The sequence below is a fragment of the Adiantum capillus-veneris genome, chromosome 9 (genome assembly GCF_014529385.1).
Source record: "Adiantum capillus-veneris isolate H3 chromosome 9, ASM1452938v2, whole genome shotgun sequence".
NCBI classification, from domain to species: domain Eukaryota; kingdom Viridiplantae; phylum Streptophyta; class Polypodiopsida; order Polypodiales; family Pteridaceae; genus Adiantum; species Adiantum capillus-veneris.
This window is the reverse complement of record NC_140939.1, coordinates 28,694,811-28,718,990: the sequence shown is the minus strand read 5'-3', so window position 1 is coordinate 28,718,990 and position 24,180 is coordinate 28,694,811. Positions and strand designations below refer to the sequence as shown.

At 47.2% G+C, this 24,180-nt stretch overlaps 1 protein-coding gene across 3 annotated transcripts in view; it reads right to left on the bottom strand.

Annotated features, from left to right (window-relative positions):
- Window positions 1-2,164: 2,164 nt before the first annotated feature.
- The window catches only part of LOC147450273 (putative magnesium transporter NIPA4), a 55,393-nt gene continuing 33,377 nt past the window's right edge, over window positions 2,165-24,180 (bottom strand). For all 3 annotated transcript variants that reach the window (XM_086519548.1, XM_086519547.1, XM_086519549.1), the window contains 4 exons: window positions 3,618-3,755; window positions 3,440-3,532; window positions 3,257-3,365; window positions 2,165-3,162 (listed from right to left, as the gene is read on the bottom strand). In XM_086519548.1, coding sequence (XP_086375674.1) covers window positions 3,035-3,162; window positions 3,257-3,365; window positions 3,440-3,532; window positions 3,618-3,755 — 468 coding nt within the window. In that variant the 3' untranslated portion in view covers window positions 2,165-3,034. The remainder of the gene's footprint in view (window positions 3,163-3,256; window positions 3,366-3,439; window positions 3,533-3,617; window positions 3,756-24,180) is intronic.

Below are 24,180 nucleotides of genomic sequence, written 5' to 3'. Positions count from 1 at the left end.
TGTTGAATCTGAAAAACTGTCGGAGACTTCTTCAAGGATAGTGTACAAGGGATTGCCTTGATTAACACTTTCTTCGATGGATACTCTACTAGCGGTCTCTCCAAATATGCCTTGATTAGCTAGTATACGACCAGATCTAAGGTTCATATAGACTTGTGAAGCCTTAGATAGACTACTTATCGTCGGATTGACTTGTTATCAACTTTTTCTACTTGATTTGATTGCAACTCCTGCAAGCTCTCGATTCCTTGTCAGCAACATGATTCCTGTATCAATTTTGATCAAGTTAGCTATTCTTTCACAAAGACTGTGTAGTTTTTGCTAACTATTGTAATTGGTCTTTGTGGATCACATCAAATCGAGCTATTTGAGTCAGCAGTTGAGACTTTCAGACTCTAATTTTGCAACAAGTCAAAGGACTAATCTGCAACGTGAAAACTGAGTGAACATGTACCAATTTGGATCCGATTGAACCCAAAATTGTATGGGGACTTTGTATTATGTTGGTCTAACACTCTACACATTTAAAAGTAAAAAATGGTGTCTCTGTAGCAGTAGTTAATAATCGCGATTATTTACTTTTGTCAATTTTTTACACTTTTTGGCTTGATTTGCCCAGTATACAACTTGTTAAGATCTCTGAACAAGTTTCAACAAGTTTGGACCAAATCTATTCAAGTATAGCAATTGTTTCGTATCTGTAGACTTTGATTTGAAAATCTAGCTTTTTTGTGATCCAATTTTCACCAAAATTGATTTGTGTGGTCCACTTAATATGCTTAACCCTGTGGTATACTCAAATGTGCAAAATTATCAATTTTTGAAACAGATGTAAATAATCACGATTATTTACTCTAGCTAATTTTTTGCAAGTTTTTGTCTCAATCTTGACACATATCTATTAAGCACCTCAACTTAAGCACCCTAGCCAAATTTCATCAAGTTTGGATAAAATTTGTTTGAATGGTCATCAATTTTGTGTCCGCAGACCGACTTTGCAAATTTAATCGTTGTCCCTCCGTATTCATGTGTATCTGATCTTCCTAATGGGTTTTCCTCAAGTCTCCCATTTGTAATTAATCAAGAAAGATTTATAAAAAATTTGTGTGTGTGTGTGTGTGTGTGTGTGTGTGTGTGTGTGTGTGAGAGAGAGAGAGAGAGAGAGAGAGAGAGGAAGAAGAAGACATTTTTAACGTCGCAAGAAACTATCCCAAGAGACCTTAAAGAAAGAGAGAGAAATAGAGAGCTCCAAAATATTGGGTAATAAATTTTCAAGTAAGAAACCCCTTTAATATTTCTTATTGCTTCCCACAAATGCTCTATTTGCTTACTAGAATTACTGTGATAGTGAAATTTTTTACAGCAAAGTATGCAAAACTAAGCTTAGATAGCATTGCGAGTGGCATTTTCCTTTGGTAAAGGAACTCAGCATTTTCCACGCACTATTTGTTGCCAAAGCTTGCGGGAGGCCTGCATAGAAGATAATCGGCTTCTTCCTCACCTTGTGTGCACGCTTTTGGAAGCAACTACAAAATGTTATAATTTGCTGCTTGTTGTCACATGACCATCTAATGTTTCTCAATAAATTCAACGAGCGAGAGAGAGAGAGAGAGAGAGAGAGAGAGAGAGAGAGAGAGAGAGAGAGAGAGTTTTAACGTCGTAGGAAACTATCCCAAGAGACCTTAAAGATCTAGCCGACGAGGACCTTAGAGAGAGAGAAAGAGAGTCTTGGTTGATATCTTTGTAGGCACTACTCATATCCCACAAAATTTATCAGACTGTTACTAAAGAACAAACCTCTACTCTATACTTAACATGGCATAATTGCTTGCACCAGAACGTGTTGGGACACCAGAATGTAAACCTTGCAGAATGTAGCTCTAGCGGCATCACATGAGCAGAATTGTGTTTGACAAAGGACACGACATGCATAACATTCTGCATTGGGTAGCACGATCAAGATCTTTGCAACCGAGTAATTATGGTCAATAACTCACTCCAATCAGCTTTTAGATTCAGGATGTACCTGTTTTTGCTTGCAATTGAACTTCTGTATACAAAAACTGTTTTTCAGGTTTAGACGCATCCGCAAACTCATGTCCTTGCAGTTATCAATAAAGTTTATGAGAAGCCTAATCAGGCAGCAAACCAAGGTTGCGCCATCTCTATAAAGCTTGTTGAGCTTAAAATTACTAGAGGGAATTACATTGGGATGCGCATCACAGCTACCGAGTACCATTACATACTTGCATGTGGCTTGAGAATCCAAAGTACATGTCCCCTGAATATTATTTGCTTGTGTAATTTCAAAGGATGAATATTTCCAAGAGGGAACCGAGAAGCAGCATTCAAGTCTTAGCTCAGCACTCTCTACAACAAGAAAGTTTTTAGCATCTACACCACTTAGTCAAGATCACTGAACATAGAAGTAGGGTCCGAGGCGAGGATAGGGACCATTTTATGTACGACGCTTTTGATCTTGTGACTGATCAAATTTGACAGGAGCAAAACCTACAAATTATCCAGTCCTGCCAATAATGTTACTACTAGACCCAGACAACTGTTAAAACGATGGCCAAAAAGCGAATTCCCCACAGAAAGACCGCATGGATATTCAAATGCTGACCTGGACATTGATCATTGGCCACCAAGTTACAGAAAAAGCCTGATCAAGGATTGGAGCGTTACAGCGAAGTCCCACCCTCCCCCCCCTCCGGGGCCGCTTTTCTCTTCCCTTGTAGAACAGTAATAAGCTGAACAAGCTGACTGTTTCTAGCTTAGCTTTTTCAGCTTATTACATATAAGAATAGTAAGAAAACTATGGCTAGTGACAATTAGCCATTCAATACTATGCACATTGAGTAAGCATGCCAATGTACGCATCCAAAAGATGGGCGTCTGCATGAGCACTTGCTCACAAAGCGCACAAGCCTGAGCTCGAGATTGATGTCTCATATAAGGGCCACAATGTGTGAGTGACAAGGGGCAACTTGGCATGCCACAAGTGTTGTGCCAGGAGCTGAAAGCTCAAAACTCAAGGTGCACGGAAGGACTCCATTTTCCGGAGAGGAATTTCTTCTTTAGCAAAACCATCACCTTCAGGTCGTTTTCCTGCCACAAGCCGAGAGCTTGAAATTGAAGAAGTCAAGCAGGTGTATGAACCTGGGAAATAAACACGTGGTAAACGCATGAAAAACATTGATGCACAACGAAAAACCAAAGAAGCAAAGACTAGTCTAAGGACCAGGGGTCATGCCATTATCGCCCATGTCTTTGGTGGAGTGAAGTAAGAAAGTGCCCGAGAGAATGGTGATAAAACCGCAAAGCTCCGTGATTATTTGAGAAGGGTTTTGTCTGTCCCAATCCTATGCCACCAATAGACACAAAATGTTACCAGAAAGTCTTCAACTACTTTTTTGTTTAAAGGAACCTTCGATACCTTGAACATGATAACACTGGCCACTATGGTCAGTGTAGTGAACATCACATAGTAGATGGGGGAAACAATTGCAGTGTTGAACGTATCCAAGGCCTGTATAAAAATGTCAACACATCAGCAATCCATGTGAAAAAAAGGGCTTCGCTTTTGTGGTGCAGTCCAAGCAGTCAAATTTTACCTTGTTCAAGTAATTCATTTGTGTTACAATACAAGTAGCCACGACCAATGCAAAAAACCATGTCTGAGGATAAATTAGTTGATTCACACCCTGAAAGGTCACCTTAAGAGCAATGCCCAATGCTTTGACACTCATCACCTGCAAACATTATAGAAGTACTATAAATCCAATGTGCCGACACCAGTTAGTAGACAGGTATAACAAGCAAGTAAAACCAAAGGCAAGGGAGTAAAAGAATGCCTTCTGAAAAGAAAAAGAACCATTGATTACTCATTCTCAAATTACTCTCTTATGCAATGACAAATTTGAGACTTAGATGTTGAGTTTAAGGGCATTTTACAGTATATATTATAATCAACACCATAAGAGAAATCAGAGGTAAAACCTAATGGATTGGAGCTGAATCTTATACATGTAACGCCTCGAGTCAGAACGTTGAGGATGTCTAGAGGCCAGCAAACATTATGTTAAGAGTTATGGCATCCCTCTAGATTCCTCCAATCGGCAGTCCCGGTTTCTCCCAGGGACAAGTGACAGGGAGTGAGGACTGTTTTGCGGCTGTGGCCAGCCAGAGAGGTAGTTTTCTCATGTCGGGATATGTTTAGCTATGTTGGCTCGGGGGTTTTAGGCTTAGTTTCCATGGCCAGTAGGGCCTAGGCTGTCACAAGTTAGTGACGTGGAGGCATCAGATGCTGCTCCTGCCTCACTGCCCCCCCTCGCGCTGCCCCTGCTCCCTCCCCACGCTGTGCCCTACCCCATCCCCCCGCCTCTCCCTCCCTCCCCCTCGCGCTGCCCCTGCTCCCTCCCCGCGCGCTGCCCTGCCCCATGCCCCCCCCCCCCAACTCGCCCGCCTGCTGCCGCTTCTGCTTTGCCCGCCCCCTCCCTAGGCAGGAATTCACCCTCTCTCTCCTTCATCAGCAATAGCAGACACAGATGGAAGCTCGTGCTCCGCCACAGAGGGACTCAGATGAAGCCTCCTCGTCCGACCCTGCCGAGCCCACCATCTGACTTGCTCTGTCGCCAGCAGAGCAAACGAGCCCCGCAGCAAAGGTGGAGTGCCTTCAGGCCACCTATGTCATCTGCAAGATTATTGGCAGTCGTCCCAGTCAAGGAGAGATACTCGACCTTCTGCAGGCCCGCCTTCTGGCAAAGGTGCGGAAGATCATTGACATCCAGCTTCTCGGACGAGGATACTATCAGATAGAGTTTGAGACTCCTGAGATGGCTGCCATGGTCATCTCGATGAGCCCGTTGGCCATTCGAGCTATCAGAGCTCTTTTCCACAATGGCGCCATGGGTTCGATCCAGCATCGGATGTTCTTGTCGAGGAGGCAGACTTGCCTATTTCGGTCTGCTTCCCTGGCCTACGGAGGGAGTGAGATGAGGGCTTCCTGATCTCTTACTTTGCCCCATGCACGGCAAAGTTCTGTGCTTTCGTCCATTTGATTTGGGTCGGTCCCTATACAATCTAGTACCAGTCCTGCTTTCATCTTTCCTTTTCTGCCACATTCTTCCGCTGCTTTGGAGCTCTCATGCTTTATCTTCTGATTGTCCTCACTGTGCCTTTATGGGGCACTTTGCAGAGATGTGTCCTTGTTCTCTGCAATCAAAACACTTCCCCTCTTTGAGATAATCTGTTCTCTCATCCTTGATCAATTGGGGTTGCGCATCCTTCTTTTCCTGGAACTTCTTCTTTCTTTTATTGTCATTTGTTGAGTTATGTCCGGTCCTTGGGGTCGAAACTTGATCAGTGGGATAAATCAAGTTACCCGAATGCATAGTAAATCCCCGCAAAACATGTCCCATCAATTGTTGTATGGACTCGAACTTCTGCTCAAGATAGTGTAAGTCTATGATTAAGGCGGATATAAAAGTGATGCATTCATAACTAATCCATATTGCAATCATATCTATAGAGATTCATGAGACCCGAATGCTGCAGTCATTTCGTCTATCAGTTCCTGCACTCAAACAAGTCAAGTACAAATCAATCAGTATCATTTTCATTATCGGGAATCCCAACAGAATACTATCAGCTCAACAGTATCCTTGAAACCCAATGGGACATCAGTGACTCTATATCAAATCAAGGTATCGAGGCAATCTATCGAAAGGAGCGGAGTGACTCCCCTCTTGTGCATACCCACTGCACTAGATTCGTCCATGCTGAAATCGGGGTTCTATCGGAGTAGACTATGCTAAACCGAATGCTTCAAGGTAAAGGTTCACAATCTGAGGAGTATCTGTCAGGTCCTCCTCCTCCATCCACTTCGCATCTAATGCGGGATAGTTCTTGAATTTAACCAAGAGTTGCCTCATCACTTTACCTTTAATCTTTCTATCTTTATGTGTCAGTATCTGTTTTGGAACGAGTATCTCCTCGCTTTCCTCACTTCGGGTTGCTCATCTAGCTCCCCATCATCGGGCACATCGCCTTTAAAGGGCTTCAAGAGACTCACATGAAAAGCATTGTGAATTCTCCAAGTATCGGGCAGCTTCAGTCTAAAGGAGACATCATTTATCTTTTCTTGTATCTGGAAAGGTCCATAGTATCTCATGCTAAGCTTTGGAAAAAGCTGCTCCTTTCCCTTTTTCTTTCTCAGGCAGTACATTCTCAAAACGTAAGAGCACCCAGTAGTTCTTCTTTAATTTCAAATCACGACGGTGTCGATCTGCTGCCTTTTTGTGTCGTTCTTGAGATTTCTCTAAAGCCTCCCACGCCTTGGGAAAAGCAGTGTCCAAGTCCCTCGTGTATTGGTTGGCTTCAAAAATCTTATCTTTCGTGCTTAAGAAGGGTGGAACCTTCGGAGCACCTTCAATAATCTCAAATAGCGTTTTTGCATTAGCATACCAGCTTGGCGTTTTCCCAGTTTGCAGATCAGCCTTGAGTTTTTACAAACTCAGTAGATCAGCCCCAACGTTTTCTAGGCTTGCAGATAGATCAGCGTTTTCAGTTTTCAGCCTTCCAATCAACAAAACCAGCGAGCGTTTTCAGATTTCAGCCCTCTTAAGGAAATATAAAAGAAACCCACTGGTCACTTAGTAGAAGCAGAAGGAGCTCAGGCAACTTGCAACGCATCTTCTCAGTAAGACCGGCAGGAAACCCAACCTTTTCAGCCTACAAGACCCGGCGCCTTCCCCGTCGAAGAATGTATCGTGTTATTGTAGGCAAATTCCACCAAAGGCAAAAAAAATTCCCATTGAGTCTTCTGATCCAAAACGTAAGACTTCAATAAATCCAGTACGATTGAATTTGCAGTTTCAGATTGCCCATCTGTCTGCAGGTGGAAAGATGACGAGAACTGCAACCGTGTCCCAATGTTCTCCCAAATAGCCTTCCAAAACAAACTCGTGAATCGGGGATCTCTGTCAGAGACGGTTGTCTCAGACATGCCATGTAATCTGAATATCTGGGCAATCAACAGTCTCGCTAAATGATCTGGCTTGACGGTTTTCTTCACTGGAAAGAAGTGAGCTTGCTTGCTAAATCTGTCAATAACAGTCCAGATACCATCGTGTCCACTCTGTGTTTTCGGGAGATCAAAAATGAAATCCATTGCAATACTTTATCATGGGCGGGTGGGAATGGGTAAAGGATGTAACAATCCCTGTGCTTTATGCCTGTCAAACTTGAACTTCTGGCATACCAAGCAACTGCGTACAAAATCGTCCACGTCCTTCTTGAGTCTCGGCCAAAAGAAGTATCTCTCCACACCTTTCAAGGTGGTATCAATGCCGCGGTGACCCGTAAATAGTGGACAGTGGCATTCGGTTGGGAACCTTTTCCCTCAACGGCTGTGTAAAGCACAACATCGTTTTCTTAATCAAGTAGCCATCCCGAATGGAATATCCCGCTACTACCTCCCCATTCTGTATTCGACCGAATGCATCTGCAAAATCTGGATATGTGGCGTACTGATCGACCATATCCTCAAAGCTCTATGATGTATAGCGGAAATAGCCAAGACCAACGGCTTCCGGGGCAAAGCATCTGCCACCAAATTCTTATGTCCCTGCACATGGACAATCTGGAAGTGAAACTGTGACAAGATGTTCACCCACCGCATCTACTTTTCCAATAGCTGCTTCTGTGACAAGAAGTAGCGTAAACTCTGGTGATCTGTAAAGACCATAAAATCGGCTACGAGAAGGTAATGTTGCCACCGAGTAAGAGCATGGATAACCGCCAAAAGCTCTCTCATATATTTGTGCTATCAATTCTAGCCTTGAAAACAATCGGCTCTCATAAGCAATGACATGGCCTTCTTGCATTAAGACCGCACCCAGACTACGAACACAAGCATCACAAGATACTTCAAATGACTTCTGCAAATCCGGCAAAGTCAAAACTGGTCATGTAGTCAATTTTTCTTTTAATGTCTGAAAGGCAGTCACCTCTATGGGTCCCCACGAGAAAGGGACTCTTTTCTGTGTCAAAATATGCAAAGAGGAAGCAACCTCTGCAAACTTTCTAATGAACCGCCGGTAGTAAGAACATAAGCCCATGAAGCTTCTAACTTCATGGACATTCTTCAAATCGGGCCAATCACGTATAGTCTCAATCGTGGCCGGGTCCATCTGCTGTCACAATCTGGACACGTGGCTACCCTTGGTACACACATTTGGCTGGCTGGCTGGCTGGCTGGCTGCTGCAGACTGCCAGAAACGCTGATATGGCAGGCGATGTACGGGCTAGCTGATGACATGGCAGGCCTATACGGCAGTTCCGTAAATTACACTAACAAAAAATCCGTGGGCAGCTTTTGGTCTTGCTTTAATTCCTACACAAGGAGTTAGAGAGAGAGAAAGCTTTTATATAAAAAGCTTTTGCTTTTATTGCCAAGTATGGCTTGAGAGAGAGAAAATTGAACTGCTTTATTTTTACAAGCTTTTGATTTTCAGCTTTTGAGGCTCTGCTTTTGGCACCCCTTGTAATCTCTTTAAATATGTGGGTAGGCCACTCACAACTCAGAGCATCTAGACGTAGAGTCTGAGTGTGAGCGCCTACCCGCACCCTTGTACTTTGAACACAGATTAATACAGAAAGAAATACGAAAAGGGGCGCCATTCTTTGGGGCCAATGTCTCTGGGCACGAAACTCCGCCGGGCCAATGTCGAATCAATTGTGAACTGTGAACTGTTTGAAGTGATTATTTGTGGTGTCGTGGTAGATTCTCGACTTGGAGTGTCCAAGTCTGTTTTACAGTGGTATCAAAGTGCGGCCGATTTCTCTCCTATGGAAAATCCGATCCTTTTTCTCGCGACACCTATGGCTTCAGGCAAAGATCGGTCGACTCCCTCTGCATCCAGAGACACGGAAAGGGATCACAACAAAGATTCAGGCAAGGAGTATGGCCCGCCTCGGCCTACTCAGGCGGAGCGTCAAGAGATGGAGTGTCGTCAATTGATCGGCGATGCAACAAAGATGATGCTTAATTTCGCGAAGGACCCGAAATTTGCAAAATATATGAGCCAGACTTCTTTCAATGAGGTGCACATGTAGTGGCAGAAAACCACAAAACCACCCCGAAAACCCGCTATCAAGAAACCTCCTACTCCTAAGAAGTATACAGAGAAAGAATTAGAAGAGGTGGTTGATGCACGAATTGCTCAGCTTTTTGACGCGCAGAACAAAGTTAAAAAGCACGACAAAAAGCAGAAGAAAAGCACTGACTTCTCGGGTTATTTGGGTCGTCAGTCTACTTTTGAAAAGGCAAAGAAACAAAAGAAGCGTGTTTGATTTGAAGGAATACCCAGTTCTTCTTCTTCTTCTTCTTCTTCTTCTTCTTCTTCTTCTAACAGTTCTTCTAGCTCATCTGACTCGAGCGAAGAAGACAGAAAAGGTAAAAAGCGAAGGAAAAAGCAACGCTTCAGAAAGGGCACGAAAAAGGCAAAGACGTCTAAAATCTCGCCCCGTGGTGGACAGCTCTACAGAGGACTCGTCTACAGATAGTTCGGACTCTGATGACAGCAACTTTTATGCAAAGAAGAAGAATTTGTAAAAAGCCAACCAGTATGACTTTCTGAAAGACAAAAGCAAGAAAGTCCAAGAGTTTAAGGAAGGTGGACAATCAATTAAATTTGACACGTTTTCGGGTTACAGAGATGCTTCGAAGGCTTTGTCTTTTCTACAGCAGTTTGACATCGCTTTCGCGGGAGGGCGTTACTCAGAGCACTCTAAGATTCGGAGAGCTGCCTCTTACTTTAAGTGGAATGCTCGAACTTGGTGGTCCACGCTTCTATTAAACAAGACTGTGCCAGTTAAATGGCTGATCAAGAGGCTTTTTATTTCTTCTTGACTGACTCGAGAGTATGAACGCGATATACGAACTGCTTGGAACCATCTTCCAATGACCAAGAAGGATACAGTGGACGCTTATTGCGAGAGATTCTGGAGCTCTTTTCTACCCGCCCCTTCATTTAATAAGATCTCGTTCAAGGAACAGATTGAGCGGTTTACCTTGGGTCTTCCTACAAAGATCCGAGATCACTGCTTGGAACAAAAGTCAACTTCCATTCAGGAGTTGATGAGTCATGCGAAACGGGGTTTTTTGCCATTCACTCTAGCAGTTTGACCTACCGCACCGATGAGATCATGACGCAAAGAGCCGAACAGACTTCGACAAATGAAAGTAGAAAGAGGAAGAGCAACCCAAAAAAGAAAGATGCACGACCCAAGCTCACTCCTCAAGAGAGAGCTCGCTACATCAAGGAGGGGAAGTGCTTTGGATGCGAGGAAACGGGACATATCTCCGCGAAGTGCCCTAAAAAGGCACAGAAAGAACAGAACGACAAGGACAACGAAAGGCCTGAGAGTTCGAGAGCAGCTGAGGAACGTGGAAGAAAAGGCAAGATGAAAACACGACTGGTTCCAGATTGCATGGGTACCGATCCCAGCACGTTGGACGAGAGTACAGAACTTTGTCGAGCTTGGGGCAAAGTGAGAGCAAGAAGCCCTGATTTTCTTTGATGGAGGAGCCAAGGCCAACTTCATTTCACCGGAATTGGCGAGCGGCTCGAGATCACTCCCGATCGGATGGGACCACTTGCAAAGGCAGTTCTAGCGGCACCCGGCAAGGACGTAGCCATTACACCTGTCATTGGCAAACTTCGGTAGCATTGTCAAGGGTATTTGGGGCATGAGGACTTTTACATAATGCCTTTGGAAAGTTGTGATGTTCTCTTGGGAATTTCCTGGTACCACAAGAACAATGCCGTGGTCGACTATCGGGCGAGGCAAGAGACTTTGACCACAGAGAAGGGCAGAACCATTGTACTTGATATTAAACTTAAGGGCGAGCCTGTCCCTATCGTATCGGCTTCAGCCATTTCAAAGTTAATGAAATCCAGTCTGTTTGTTTACTCGATCTTTATGAAAGAGTTGAGTGATGAGGATAGGACAAATATGTCTGAACTTGATAAAGAACGCCAAGATTTTCTCCACTCTCATGCCGATTGCTTCTCACAGGGCCTGCCAGGCGAGTTACCACCCCCTCGTCCTGAAGATCATACCATTGATCCAAGGTTGCATCCGTACATATGTACGGATTCTATCCGTACCGTACATCCGTACCGTACGGTTCAATACATACGGATATGTTCCGTAGGCCCTTTTTTTTTTTGGTGGGGTCCCCCAAATTTATTTCAGCCGATTTCAATCATCATCATCATCTTCAGTCCTATTTCAGCGGTGTTTCAGCTGAGTGTGCGATTTTTAGTGCTTACTAGTTATTAGAGTCGGGACTCCAGACTTCAGTCTTGGATTTATCATTTTCATAATTCATTATGTATTTATTTTGATGCTCTTAGTTTTATGTGACCATGATAGCAGACATCTGATACTATTTGTTTGTAGACATTGATCAATGGTTAGCTAATCTCAGCTTTGCCTTTTCATTGTTCACTTAGAGTCGTGGACTCCATTTTTGGTATTTGTAACGGTGTACTGTTGATTTGCTAGTCTTTATTTGAAGTCTTGGTGAATACATAAGTAAATGTATGAGGTACTCTCAGTTTTAGGCTTTGTGAAAAAAAGGACGAATTTTTACGTACCTAAAAACTCAATCCATTCTATACTATGTACCTTACGTACCGAATTTGTACCGAACACTACGTACCTAACTACCTTGCATTGATTTGATACCTGGAAGCACACCACCGAACTGGCCACCTTACCGTGTGAGCCAAGAAAGAGATATATATATATATATATATATATATATATATATATATATATATATATTATATATATATATATATATATATATATATATATATATATATATATATATATATATATATATATATATATATATATATATATATATATATATATATATATATATATATATATATATATATATATATATATATATATATATATATATATAATATATATATATATATCTAGGATAGGTGCAAATTCACCCTTAAAAGGAAAGTGCAAGGTACATACCCATGGTAGTCACCCACAAGACAATATAACCATCAGCTCCATCATGCATAGTATTGACTAAATACCACGACATCCCCACTAACGTCGTCAGTGCCCAATAGTGGGTGTAGAACTAGGTACTAACATATGCTCCCAAACACGACACACACCACACACACACACACAAGAGCATAGTGAAAGACCTCTTGGAAAAGAGTCTTGTCCAGCCTAGTATTTCGCCGTATTGCTCTCCAGTGTTGTTTTTTTTTTTTTTTCCGAGAAAAAGATCCTTCTATTAGTTAATGAAAACTTCCCATAGGGCTACAACCACCTCTGCAAGAGAGGGCTACAACAAGCATGATGGGGAGACTCTCCCAATGAAAAAACAGCATATATACAATGAGGCTAAATCAAGAGATGGGAGGAGGAAAGAGCCACACAGGTGGACAGTAGTGCCATCTGAGCACCCCCTGGACTATGGTGTAGAAAGGCCCAAGGCGCCAGAGTCGAAGGAAAGCCTCGCGGCGCTCACGCATGCGATCGGAGCTGCCCTGTAGTCCCTCAAGCTATCCTCTGAGAGTATGGATCAGCTCTAGCCAAAAGTCACGAACAGTCTCTGCTGGTGGCACAGGGCAAGCCTCAAAGAAGTGGAAACAACGGGCCCACCAGATGAACCAAAGTGTCAGGCCACTGATGAGCTCCCAACACTCCTCTCTCTCACTGCACCACTCCTGTGGAGTAAGCTCTGTAGCAGGCTGGAGTGTAGGTCGCCCCCCCTGCATCACTATCATCCTCCTGATGGAAGATAGCTCAAACTGAAGTGCCGGGCCCGTGAGGGTGAACCAAGCCGCTGCCCCCCAAGTGTACTGTCGAGCCGTGGAGAGATCAGGCATCAGCCAAAGAACTCGTAGCCACACCTGCTGGGCCGAGGGACAGTCCCAAAGACAGTGACGCTGACTCTCCACCAAATGGTCACAAGCTGCACATGCGGCCGAAAGACCACTATGCACAAGCCAGCTCCCTACTGCTGTAGCTCTATGTGCAACCAGCCACTGGAACAAAGTGACGCGCCTCGGCTGTCCGAAGTCCCACAACCTCTACCAAAAGGCTGCCAAGAACTCAACTGGGAGACCCTCCTCCTGCCAATGACGTGTTGCAGCGGGGCGGGCCTCTCTCTGTGCTGCAAGTATATGACGTCCAAGCCGAACAGTGTACTGAACGAAGGGGACTCCTGGGTGGTCTGTAGAAGAGAAGGGGTCCCTCCATAGCCACTCACCAAGATCCCACTGTACTCGTGCCAGTGGACAGCACTCCCAAGCCCATAGCCTCCAGTGTCCAGTCTCAAGAGCTGTTGGGTCAGGGTCTATGACGCAAGTCCTCCCACAGATGCCCACAACTCGGATCCTCTGAAAACAGCACTCTACTACCTACGGGGCCTCTACTGCAACTCCTTGTAATCGTCCCCCACCCTGAAGCTCGAAGAACAGGGCTGGGACTGTCTCTGAGCAGGCTCTGACTGAAATGAGAACCTCCAGTCGTGTGAAGGCTCCCATCCACCGGGGTGCTACTGGCTCGAGAGGCGTAAGCCACTCAGCTGGAACTGACTCTGAGATGTCCTGACACATGCTCTGCACCCCTCTCATGCCCTACAGCAGCTGGCAACCCTGTACCTCCTCTGACAAACCTGTGAACTCTAGCCAGTCACCTAAAGAGCGCGCTGGACCTGCTGCCATGGGACCCCAGGAAACATGCGGTCGACTACCAACCAAGTGGCCTCTCTGAGTGCTAACCATGGGGTTCCAGACGAGGGGCTGCCGTAGGCGCTCCTCCATGCACATCGGCTGTCGCTGCTCCAGGCCACGCCGTAAGAGCTCCCAAGAACGAAGCGAACTCACAGCGAAGCGGTCCTCTAGTCTCCTGCTCAAACCAACTCGGCGCATCTTTGTAAAGATCCATCTGGTCGAAGGTTGCCAAGGGCCTCTTGACTGAGGCACCCTGGCATGAAGCCTCTGCAACAAGAACTCCTTCCAGGGCTCCTCACCTGGAAGAAGTCCTCTGACTATGAACTTCCCTTAGAAGGGCTCTGCTCTGCTGTGCTGGATCAATGATCCCAAGCCCTCCCTGAGAACAAGGAAGCGTGATGATCGACCAAGCCACCTTGGCTCGGGCCATCTGAGTGTCACGTCCTGACCAAAGGAAGTTCCTGATCAGCCTCTCTACCTGGCTGATACAAGAACTCGAGAAGATCCAGCAGGAAGTGATGTACCACATAGTTGCCAACAGCACCTCGTTGGCAACTACTACTCTACTAGCCAGCAACAGACGTGCTGAGCTCCAATGTAACAGCTTTCTCCTGATGGACAGGAGAAGAGCAATCTGCTGCTAGGGAGACAAGTCCAAACCAACCTGACAACCCAAGTATCGAACTGCAGTCCCTCGGGGAATCCACCTGAAACCCTCTCCTGGCATCCAATCTGGCATAGGAGCACTACCAACCGAGAAAGCCACTGTCTTTCTCCAGTTGATCAGTGTGCCCGATGCACAACAGAAGGTCTCCAGAGCCTGCTCACATCTGTGAAGATTGGCCTCCTGGCCATCTAAGTACAAGGCTGAGTCATCGGCAAACTCAGCGTCCAGTAGCTCCTCTCCCCGAATAGGGAGTGCTAAGCCCCGAAGACCAACCTGCTGTGACACCAAAAATCTGCTCATCGCCTCCGCATAGAACAGAAAGAGAAAGGGGGCAAGAGGACAGCCCTGTCTGACCGAGCGTGTGAGCATGAAGCGCTCACCTCTCCCTCCTGCCAAAAGCACCTGATTGTGAGCCTGCCTGTACAAAGCTGACACCCCTCTGATCCAAGCATCTGAGAAGCCCATCCTGCGAAGAGTGCCCTCTAGAAAGTCCCAGTCAACTCGATCGTAGGCCTTCTCAAAATTGAGAAGAAGAATCACAAGGTCCTCACCACGGAGCCGTGCCATGGCAGAAGCCTCCCAAAAAGTAAAGATGTTGTCAAGGATACTGCGTTCCTTGACAAAACCTGTCTGAGTCCCATGTATAAGGCTCTCTAAAAGTGGTTGAATCCGCAAACTCGGAGACTTGGCAAGAATTTTGTAGGCTGAGTTGAGGATGGTGATGGGGCGCCACTGTCGAATCTCATCCAAGGAGCCACCCTCCTTGGGAATGAGGTAGATCAGGCCCTCACTCATGCTGTCAAGCATCACTCCTGTGTGCAAAATGTATTGAAAAGCACTACAAAGATCTGGGCCAAGCAAGTCCCAGTACTCCAAGAAGAAACTAGGAGTCAACCCATCCTCTCCTGGACAGCTACCACGAGGGAGGGCCCTCAGAGTTGTGTGCAGCTCCTCAAGCTGAAGTGGCATCTCTAGCCTCTGGCGCATCTCCTCTGTCACAAGACATGGCATTTGTGCCCAAACCTGCTCCCTGCATGCATCCTGCCGCTCTGACTGAGGTTCAGCCGATAGTAACTCACGGTAAAATTCAGTAGTGACTGCACGCATATCCTCGGGCTCACAAGCAACTGACCCATCGGGCCTCCTCAACTGACTGACCTTGGCATGCGAGTGTTGAGGCCCCACTGTCTCAAAAAAAAGCACCGTTCACTCTGTCACCCACCTGAGTCCACTGAGATGCCTGTCGGTGGAAGGCAAACTCATGACGCCTCTCCTCTGTGCTAGCAAGCTCCAGTCGAGCCTACTGTAACTGCTCCTCCAACCATGGACTGTCTGGATGTTGCTCCTGCATCCTCTGTAGTGAAGCAATGCCCCGTCTGAGACGCTGCTCCGCCTCTCTCGCTGCAGCCCGGCGAGCCAGAGACTCCTGGAGAAAAAAGTGGCTAAGCTGAGCTAGGCCTGAGGCCACTCTGTCTGCTGGTGAATCCTGTCTGTCCATGCCCTCTGTCCAGAGAACCTCTACCCTCTCTCTGAGTGCTGAGTCCAACAAGACCCTCTCTGGGATGCGGAGCATCGTGCTCCCACTCCTCTGCCTGTCTGCCACTGTGAGGATAACTGGTGCATGGTCCGAGAAGGAAGTCCCTGCCAGGATGCCCACGGAACCCCCCATGTCACTGAAGTGGTCACTAGTGTAGAAGCGATCTATGCACGATAGATTCACTCCTCCCACTCTGCGATCCGATCTAGAGAAGGTAAGACTGTTTGGGGGCCTCAAAAAACCAGAGTGCTGCCATGTATCCGAGACCCTCAAAGTCATGCAAAACCTCTCCCAAGCTGCCAACTCGACTCCATGCACAGTAGCATGGCTGCCACCAATCCTATCAGAAGGGTCCTCCAACATGTTGAAGTCCCCTCCTATACACCAATGATCGACCTGCGGCAAAGACTCAACAATCTGTGACCTAAACTCTGCCCGAGCACTCGCCACATTGGGCGTATAGATGTTCAGGAAACCCACAAGGCCACCCTGAACCTGCATAGTAATCCACTGAGCCCTGCCTGGCACAATAATCCCTTTGCCCACAATGGCCTACTGCATTGAGTCCGCAATAGTCATACATACCCCTCCCTGGATGCCTCAGGTCCAAAAGCAGTTGACCAAAAGGTATCATAACGTCCACGCAAAATCTGACCACAACGCCGAATGCGGCTCACACGAATGGTGCTCCTGAAGCATGAGGAGATCAATCTCTCCTCCCACGAGGCAACGCTGAAGCTCCTGACGCAATCGGCCCCGCTGTCACTGAAACTGAGGCCCACCTAGTCCCTGCACATTCCATGAGACGATCCTCATGGGGAGCGAGAGAGAACAGATGTTGCTGTAGCAGCAAGACGGGCTATCTTCGAGGCAGGCTTGGATGGGGAGTAATCCGCATCCGAGCGTCCTCTAGATAGGCGTGACTGCAGTGAGTGCCTAGCCCAAGCCCAAGCAGAGCGAGCCGTACGCAATGCAACCTCCTCTATCCAGAAGTCCTCATGAATGTATACATAGCAAGGCAAACACTGCGTATCAGCAAAGAAGTACACCACAATGTGCCTACATCCTGTTGAGTCTGGGGGTGTCACCGCAAACTTGGCCAAAGGCCACAAAGTCCGCAACATATCTGTAACTCCAAGTTCTCCCATGTGCTGAGAGAACTCTAAGACCTGTGTATGTAACCATCCCACCACTGAGTCAAGGGACCACTCTAAATCGGCCCTACCACAGAGGGGGAAGGAGAAACCAACTGCTGAGTCCAGGGCCTCTGTCCCCCTAGCGGCAAGGAACATAACATGGACCCTGAAACAGGCTGCCTCATGGTCTGCTGCGGAATCGCCGAGAAAACGAATGAACACGTAGTCGAAGAAGTCCCAGCGGCGTCTGATGTCAATGCTCGTCAGCCCATGAGGGATGGCTGCAAGGGAGGATGTCTAAATCTGTAGAGGGGGCCGCAAGAAGGGCTGACCCTCTTGCGCTAGGCGACTCGTGGCAAAGGCGCTGCCAAGAGATCGCCTAGCCGCCGAAGAGTGACCAGTCTCCTGAGCCGACTGAGGAACTGGAGCAGGAGGGGGGGGAGAGGGAGCTGGGGAGAGTGGAGGAAAAGAGGGGCGGGATGGGGCGACAGAGGTAGAGGGGCGAGGTGGAGAGGCGACGGGAGCAGAAGGCGGGGAGGATGAGGCAAAGGGGGGGAACTCTGGGGGGGAGCGGCTGTCGAGGGAGAAGCGGAGGTGGAGGCTGGAGTAGGGATCTCCTCCTGCTCGAGAGGACCAAAACGGTTCCCCGTGGGAACCCACTACTGCTGAGTAGGCACCTGAGGGCCACTCTGAGTGCCAGGCTAACGCTGTGGCCCCTGGCGTCGGCGGCCACGGGCCTGCTGCCACCCCTCCTCCGCTGGAGCCCCAGGCTAGGAGGGTGGCTCTGCATCTGTACGCTGTGCCGCTGGCTATGGCTGCGGGCCAGCCCTGGCAAGCTCGGGCTGAGGCTGTGGTACAGGTTGCGGCCTCCTCCGTGGACAGGCCTTCGCTAGATGGCCCATCTGTCGGCAGATGAAGCACTGGTTCGGGAGGCCCGAGTACTCCACACTCTGTCGAAACCAACCCCCACTCACCCGAGGTAAAAGGATAACCTTCGGGAGAGTGTGGGTATCTCTGACCAAAACTCGAACTGAGGGAATGCCAGCCGCCTTGGCAGCTACTGATGTTGCCGTGCGAGGTGTCTCCAAGACAGTCCCAATGGCGGAACCGATCCTAGAGAGAAGTGGTAGGTACTCTCTCCGTAAACCCGGAAAGCAGACTGAGATGGGGATGTCTGCCTCCTCTACTAGAACATCCGAAGCTCGGTCAAAACCATGTCGCCACTGTCAAAAGTGGGCACGTGAGGCTCGGATGGCCAGTGGACTCATAGCTATGACCTTGGACGCCATCTCGGAGGACTCAAACTCGATCTGATAGTACCCCCGTCCGAGAATCTGGACATCCAAAATCTTTCCCACCTCTCGAGAAGGCGGGCCTGGAGAAGGTCTCGCAGCTCTCCTCTGCTAGGTCAGGTGCCGAGAATCTTGCAGATGACAGAGGTCGCCTGTAGTCGCTCTACCTCGGCGGCAAGGCTCACTTGCTCTGTAGGCGAGAGAGCAAGTCGAATGGTGGGCTCAGCGGGGTCGGGCGAGGGGGCTTCTGGGGAGTCCCTCTGTGGAGAAGCTGGAGCCTCCATCTCTGTCTACTGCTGTGGCGTAAGAAGAGGACGACGGGAGGGTGCTGCAGAAGGACGCGCCAACACTACTCCAATGAGTTGAAGCAAATGCTGAAAGTGCCAATTCTGCAGGGAGTAACCGAGGTGGTGGGCCCAAATTGACGGTGAATGGGCCGAGTCGGGGGGGGGGGGTTGACAAAGCGGGCTGAGGCAAGCGGGCCAGCGGCGGCGAGAGAGCTGGGGCTGAGGGCGTGCGGCGGCAACAGGGGCTGATGGCAGGCAGTCGAGTAGGGACAGGGCAGCGCGAGGGGGGGGGGGGGGGGGGGGGGGGCAGCGGGGGCTGAGGGCAGTGCGAGGGAGGGCAACGGGCAGCACGTGTGGGGGAGGGGAGGGTGCACAGCAGCAACGAGCGCGCGCGTCGGCACGCCAAGCGCTCTCCAGTGTTGTTAGTTTTCAAGTAAGACAGATCTTGGAGAATGTGCATCGATTATAGAGCTCTCAACAAAATCACCATCAAGAACAGATTTCCGATTCCTAGAATCGATGATATACTTGACCGACTTCAGGGATCCTCGTGCTTTAGCAGGATCGACTTGAAAAGTGGATATCATAATATCCGAATCGAACCGGGATACGTCTACAAGACAGCCTTTTGGACGACTTTTGGGTTATTTGAGTTTTTGGTGATGCCTTTTGGCTTAACCAATGCTCCTGCGACATTTAACCGGATGATGGACAGGATTTTCGAGAGTACAGGCTATTTGTTGGCACTTCTTTTTGACGATATCATTGTTTTCTCCAAGGATGAGGCAGAACATAGAGATCATCTGCTTCAAGTCTTTCAGGCATTACGAGATCACATGTTAGTGATTAATGCGAAGAAAAGTGAATTTTTCCTACCAGAGATACACTTTTTGGGACACATTGTGTCAGCAGCAGGAGTGCAGATAGATCTAGCCAAGATAGAGACTATTCGTGATTGGCCCGATTTGAAGAATGTCCATGAAATTAGAAGCTTCTTGGGATTGTGTTCGTACTACAAGCGGTTCATTAGAAAGTTTGCAAAGGTTGCTCCCCTTTGCATATCTTGACACAAAAAGGAGTCCCTTTCTCCTAGGGACCCACAGAGGTGACTGCCTTTCAAACATTGAAAGAGAAATTGACTACGGGACCAGTTTTGACTTTGCCGAACTTGCAGAAGTCATGTGAAGTATATTGTGATGCTTGTGGTCGTAGTCTGGGTGCGGTCTTAATGCAAGAAGTCCATGTCATTGCTTACGAGAGCCGATTGTTCTCAAGGCCGGAATTGACAGCACAGATTTATGAGAAAGAGCTTTTGGCGGTTATCCATGCTCTTACTCAGTGGCGGCACTACCTACTCGGAGCGGATTTTACTGTCTTTACAGACCATCAGAGTTACGCTACTTCTTGTCACAAAAGCAACTATCGGAAAAGCAAAGCAGATGCGGTGGGCGAACATCTTGTCACAGTTTCACTTCCAGATTGTGCATGTGCAGGGACAGAAGAATTTGGTGGGAGATGCTTTGTCTCGGAAGCCGTTGGTTCTGGCTATTTCCGCGATTCACCATAGGAGCTTCGAGGATATAGTCGACTAGTATGCCACCAATACAAATTTTGCAGACGCTTTCACACGGATACGAGATGGGGAGACAGTAGCGGGATATTCCATTCGGGATGGCTACTTGATGAGGAAAACCATGTTGTGCGTTACACAGCCATTGAGGGAAAAGGTTATGACTGAATGCCACTGTCCGCCTTTTACGGGTCACCGCGGCATTGCTACCACCATGAAAGGGATACTTCTTTTGGCCGAGACTCAAGAATGATGTGAGTTTGAGCGCAGTTGCTTGGTATGCCAGAAGGTCAAGTTTAACAGGCATAAAGCACAAGGATTGTTACAGCCTTTGCCCATACCCACCTGCCCATGGGAAAATATTGCAATGGATTTCATTTTTGATCTCCCGCGAACATAGAGTGGTGTCACGTGACACATCCAACCCTATGTGTCCATGGACAAGCTACAGCACGACAAGGGTTTAATCAGTCTAGTCAGTCTAGATTTAGAAGTGATTTGGCAAGTTTGTGAGTCTCTTTGCAGACCGTGCATGCCCAGACACTTAGTGTAGATGCATATCCTCTGGTTGCACACAGCATGATCATAAGCATTCCCATCAGAATCCTTCGGGGGAATTTTCCAGTGCATTTAGCCTATTTTCCCTATTTTTGACATTTTTCACTTATTATTTTTAAGTGACTTTTGTTGGAAAGTAGGTAGGGCAAATTGAGTAAGTTTGTATATAAGCAAACCTAAACTAGCACTAATTGGCAGAAGAGGCAGCAGGAGCACTCGCTCAACAAGCAACTTCTCAGCAGAACCCCAAGACCTAGTGTTTTTACATCACTGCAGCAAGCTAGCGTTTTTGGACAAGAACAAGGATCAGCTAGCGTTTTTGCATCTGCATCAACCCGGCGACAGCAGCAGGACATCAAATCAGCCTAGCGTTTTGCATTTGCACAACAACCGGCAGCAGCAAAGCAGAATTCGGCCCTAGCGTTTTTGGTTTGCATCACAACCTCAATGTTTTTGCAGATCATCGCAACGGAACATCAAGAATCACCAGCGTTTTCAGTTTTAAGCCCTCGGACATCGCAGATCAAGTCCCGAACCTCGCAGATCTCACCTTCCCGTAACAGTTCCTCGCTGCACAGTGGGATCCATCAGGGTTTGCAGTTTCAGCCCGGAAAACGCAGATTTCAGCATTTGCGTTTTCAGCGCATCGTCGTCGTACCGTCGTCATCGACATCGTCATCGACATAGAGTCAGAATTCAGCAGATAGAAGATTTGCAGATTTCAGCCCGTCTCGTCATCGTCGTCGACATCATCGGCAAGTCCAAATCATTGAGATTTGTGCAATCATAAGTAGACCGCTCTCGCCATAGAGAGTGGGACCTTCGGAGGAGGGTTTTACAACACCTCTGGTGTCGTATTTCTCTTCTCTCTCTATCTCTCAGTCTCAGACTTCCATTCACAGTGTCCATTCACTTTGTTTGTGTCCATTGCACTCTCTCACTAAACGAACGGAAGGCTCTCCCTTCCGTAAGTAAAAGGAACCTTGAGCACAGTTCGGAGCACTCATCTTGAGCAAAGTTCAAACATTCATTCCGTTGCACCTTACATTGGTATCAGAGCTTTGGCAGTGTTCTGTATCACTCAAGGAAAGAACCACAGAATTTTTTTTTTTGCTTGTTGAGGTCGCACGTAACCAAAGTTCACTTGGGCGTGTCGATTCCTAATCGTGTTTTTGAAGAGTGACAGGAAACCCAAGAACGAAGGGCTTGTCCAGCCTCCCCTTGTGCCTCTTTTAACTCATTGAGAGCGGACCGTGCACTTAGCGGCCGGCCAATCGACGTGAGGTGGGAAAAAGCAACCTTGGTGTGAGCGTAAGGCCGCCAAGGGGGTGCGCCCGCAGAAAAGAGCAGAACTTGGGTGAAGAGAAGATCCTTCTCTAACAGAGATTGCAAGCGAAAGAAGAACCTCAAGAACCTCAAGAATCCAAGAACCCCAAGAACCCAAGTTCCTGTTGAGCTTAAGAACCCAAGACGACAAGAACCCACAATAACCCAAGACTTTAGTGGATGGTCATCACTCGAAGCAGAATGGATACTTCGCTTGGAGGTGATGAGCATGAGAGAGGCAAAGAAGAATTTTCCCCACCAGGAGGTTTTTCCGACCCTCCCCCTTCCCCATCTACGCGAAGGAGTACACTAACTCCTATGGAGGAGTTGGAGCATTTGTTTATGGATAGGAAGTTAGAACGCGAAGCAAGAAGAGCAGAAAGAAAAGCAGAAATGGAGCGCGAACACCAAGAACGAATGGCATCCATAGCGCGTGAGAGCGAGCAAGCACGCTTGGAAGCCAAAGCAAAACAAGCCGAATTTGATCACGAGAAGAAAGCAAGAAAGGCAATGAACGACCGACACATGGAAGAGATGTTGCGACTTTTTTCTCAAGTACAGGCGTACTTTGCACAGAATCACGAAAAGGAGACTCTCAGTCTCTTCTTCTCCAAAGCAAGACACACATTATTTGCATGATGATTTGAATGACAATGATTTGGATGATGATTTGGATGATAATGATGAGCATGATGATTTGGATGATAATGATGAGCATGATGATTTGCATTATCAAGATGTGATTTCTCACAAGCATGATGATTTGCATGATCAAGATGTGATTTCTCACAAGCATGATGATTTGCATGAAGATGATGTGAGTGTTCACAAGGATGATGTGTTAGTTGATACTTTCTCTAGTGAAGCTAACCTCATTGCAGATTCAATCAGTCACAAAGAACCGATCTTGGCTCTCGAGTCTAAGCCCAAAGAACCCCCTCAGGAAGAACCGATCTTGGCTCTCGAGCCTAGGTCCAAAGAACCCTCACAGGAAGTACTATGTGTTCGCATGATTCGTCATCACGTATTGATCGAGTGTTTCATTCGTGATCGTTTCCTGTATTTTAGTCAACGTCTTTTTGCAATGCCTTTTTCTCGACATGACATATTGTACGTTGAGCACGTTTCACTCATGAATGAGCACGAATGTATACAAATTGTTCATGAAAAGCTGAAAAGTATGTATGTAAGTAAGTCACATTCCATGTCTCTTCCTTGGCACGACACAATTGTAGAAAGAGCACATGAAAGTATGAGCACCAAGCATGGGCATTTCTGTTGTGAATTGCCACAGTTGATTGATTTAGATCATAAAGAAAAGATTCGATCTCATTGTTTGTGTGTGTGTGGTGAACGATTTAACACTCCGTCTCTTTGTTCATCTACATTGCATGCCCAGTCTTTTAGAACGACAAGATTTTTTCCACTCACTTTACATGGAATAGGTATGTTCATGGTTTTGTGTTGGAAGTAGTTTCAGGAATTTTCAGCCTCGGAGATTCTTGAAGAAGGTGGACCTACGTCCATAGCCAAAGTTGAAGCATTGAAGGAGCTACAGATGACTTTGTGTCGCTTTCAGCGCGGCCCAAAGAAGCAAGCGTTGCAGACCTTTATGAAGTTCAATTACCGCACGACCCACACATCAAAGTGGGCCGGCGAAGAGTCCCTTCCAGGATTCCGGATAAATTTGGCGATCTCCCTCGACGCCATACAGTTCGGTACCAGTACCTCACTTTGAAAAGGAGGGGATGTCACGTGACACATCCAACCCTATGTGTCCGTGGACAAGCTACAGCACGACAAGGGTTCAGTCAGTCCAGTCAGTCTAGATTTAGAAGTGATCTGGCACTTTTGTGAGTCTGTTCGCAGACCGAGCATGCCCAGACACTTAGTGTAGATGCATATCCTCTGGTTGCACACAGCTTGATCATAAGCATTCCCATCAGAATCCCTCAGAATCCTTCAGGGGAATTTTCCAGTGCATTTAGCCTATTTTCCCTATTTTGGACATTTT